The 2,295-nt window shown below is 42.9% G+C and overlaps 2 protein-coding genes across 3 annotated transcripts in view; both read left to right on the forward strand.

Annotated features, from left to right (window-relative positions):
* The window catches only part of pvrl2l (PVR cell adhesion molecule related 2 like), a 260,306-nt gene that overhangs the window by 219,780 nt on the left and 38,231 nt on the right, over positions 1 to 2,295 (forward strand). The window lies entirely within an intron of this gene.
* On the forward strand, positions 360 to 1,625 carry slc25a11 (solute carrier family 25 member 11; the record flags this gene model as incomplete). The annotated part of the gene is given in 6 exon segments (XM_035681130.1): positions 360 to 477; positions 765 to 853; positions 944 to 1,034; positions 1,151 to 1,241; positions 1,356 to 1,455; positions 1,574 to 1,625. Coding segments are annotated over 6 exon segments (541 nt in total), but the record flags the coding sequence as incomplete, so codon positions are not given.

Raw genomic sequence — 2,295 nt, forward strand, 5'->3', positions numbered from 1 at the left:
GCTACCAGCACTTTAACACGGTTGGCATCCAGATTATTAGATCTCTATGACCTGACTTGTGACTTGCTTGACCTAAGCTATGATCTGACTTGACTCGACTCGACTCTCACAAAAATGACTTGGGACTTGAAGGTTAAGACTTGAAACTTTCATGTGTGACTTACTCCCACCTCTGTCACAGTGATATGTGTTGGTCACTGAGATGCAGGGAGAATGGCAGTAGATTGGTGGATGACGGGTCATTGTCCTGTTTTAACTAATTGAAATATGAAATAAAGTGAACTGGAGTGCGTCCACAGCAGGTTGTTCAGGGTTAACAGTGTGTGTAATAAATCAGTGTTGTGTTGTTGGTGTCTCAGTTTGTCGGCAGGTTTGTTGCGTCAGGCGACGTACACGACGACTCGTCTGGGAATCTACACCATCCTGTTTGAGAAGATGACCGGAGCTGACGGACGGCCTCCAAACTTCCTCCTCAAGGTACTTTACACAGGCTTTTACAGTTTTTACTGGCACACACTGCTTTCACTTCACATCTACGGGCTCTTCGACGTCTTTCAGTAAACACAGGGGAGCTGTTGAACTGTAATCCCTGAAAGCAGCTCAGCTCTCATTTATGGTACAAGGTGACTTCATGTAGTTAGTTCACGTATAAGAGCAGAATGCAGTTGGACTGGTCTCTGAGTCGGTCGATGTGATGGAAGTGGAAGCAGAAACAATCAGAGTCCTACTGTTGGTCAAAGTAACGCTGTGTGCTCCCCCTGCAGGCTCTGATCGGTATGACAGCTGGAGCTACAGGAGCGTTTGTGGGAACACCGGCAGAGGTCGCACTGATCAGGATGACAGCGGACGGACGGTGAGACAGACAGACTGACAGACAGATGGGAGTTATGTAATGTATAAAGTAAAGATCTGCTGGACTGAACCTGGTCTCCTGTCCCTGCAGCCTCCCTGCAGACCAGAGGAGAGGTTACTCTAATGTTTTTAACGCTCTGGCTCGAATCACCAGAGAAGAAGGGATCACCACACTGTGGAGGGTGAGCAGCCGTTTTATACTCACACATTCTCGGACTGTGGATTCGGGCTCTGGATGTTTCCTCTAATATCAGTTTATAGTCTGAACACTGACTGATGATCATTCAATGTGCTGTAGGGGTGTATTCCCACCATGGCTCGAGCGGTGGTGGTGAACGCAGCTCAGCTGGCCTCCTACTCTCAGTCCAAACAGGCCCTGCTAGACTCAGGTACACACTGAACCGCCGAAACACACACACACACACACACACACACACACACAAATACACACAAACTCACAAACAGTGTGTGTGTGTGTGTGTAACACCTGTGTTTGTTTTCAGGGTATTTTGGGGACGACATTCTGTGTCATTTCTGTGCCAGTATGATCAGCGGTCTGGTTACCACGGCAGCGTCGATGCCCGTTGACATCGTAAAGACCAGGTGAGACTCTGCACTTACGCTGGATCCTGATTGGTTCATTCCTCCGCAGAGGTTAAAGGTCAGATAAAGAGCTGCGGGGAAGCGTGTGGTGACTTTGTGCTTCCTGTTTGTGTGTCAGGATTCAGAACATGAGGATGATCGACGGGAAGCCCGAGTATAAGAACGGACTGGTGAGTGGCTTCGTTCAGACACACACAACTTTATTTAAACGTATTCAGAGTGACGCACAGCGAGGGCACCTGAGGGTTAAATCAGCGTTGACCTTTGACCTTGTGTGTTATTGATCACTGATGGTGTGGAAATATTAGTATATTATAGTATATTTCTATCACTATGATGGTATTACTCTCATATAACTGCTCTCTGTTAGCTGACCCCACTTTACAGTAATATTTCAGATTCTTCTAGATTATATTAGTTAGTTTGGGTCAAATATTAAAATGTAATGCATTTTAATATAATAATAATATATTAATAGTAATAATTTAATTTAAATTACTATTTAACTTTTTATTAAATATTAGTATTTTAAATTCGGTTTGTGCTGCCACTAAAATAACTCCATCCAACTCTTTTACCTTTGTTTCTGATGAAATTAAGCTTTGTAAAACTTTATTTTATACGGAAGCATATTGCATTCACATCAAAATTTATTTTATGGTTGTATTTTTCTGATTTTCTAAATATTTTTTTTTCTTCTGTTTTTGGGACTAATTCTTTTTCTGAGTTTAGAGAGCATTTGAAACAATAGACGCGGGAGTTCGAAGTATCTTGATAATTCAGAAAAAAGATTACTCCGAAAAACAGAAAACAAATTACTCAGAAAAACAGGGGGAAAAA

This window comes from Morone saxatilis, unplaced genomic scaffold, assembly GCF_004916995.1.
Source record: "Morone saxatilis isolate NCDOM2014 unplaced genomic scaffold, NCSU_SB_2.0 Contig9, whole genome shotgun sequence".
Lineage (NCBI taxonomy): Eukaryota > Metazoa > Chordata > Actinopteri > Moronidae > Morone > Morone saxatilis.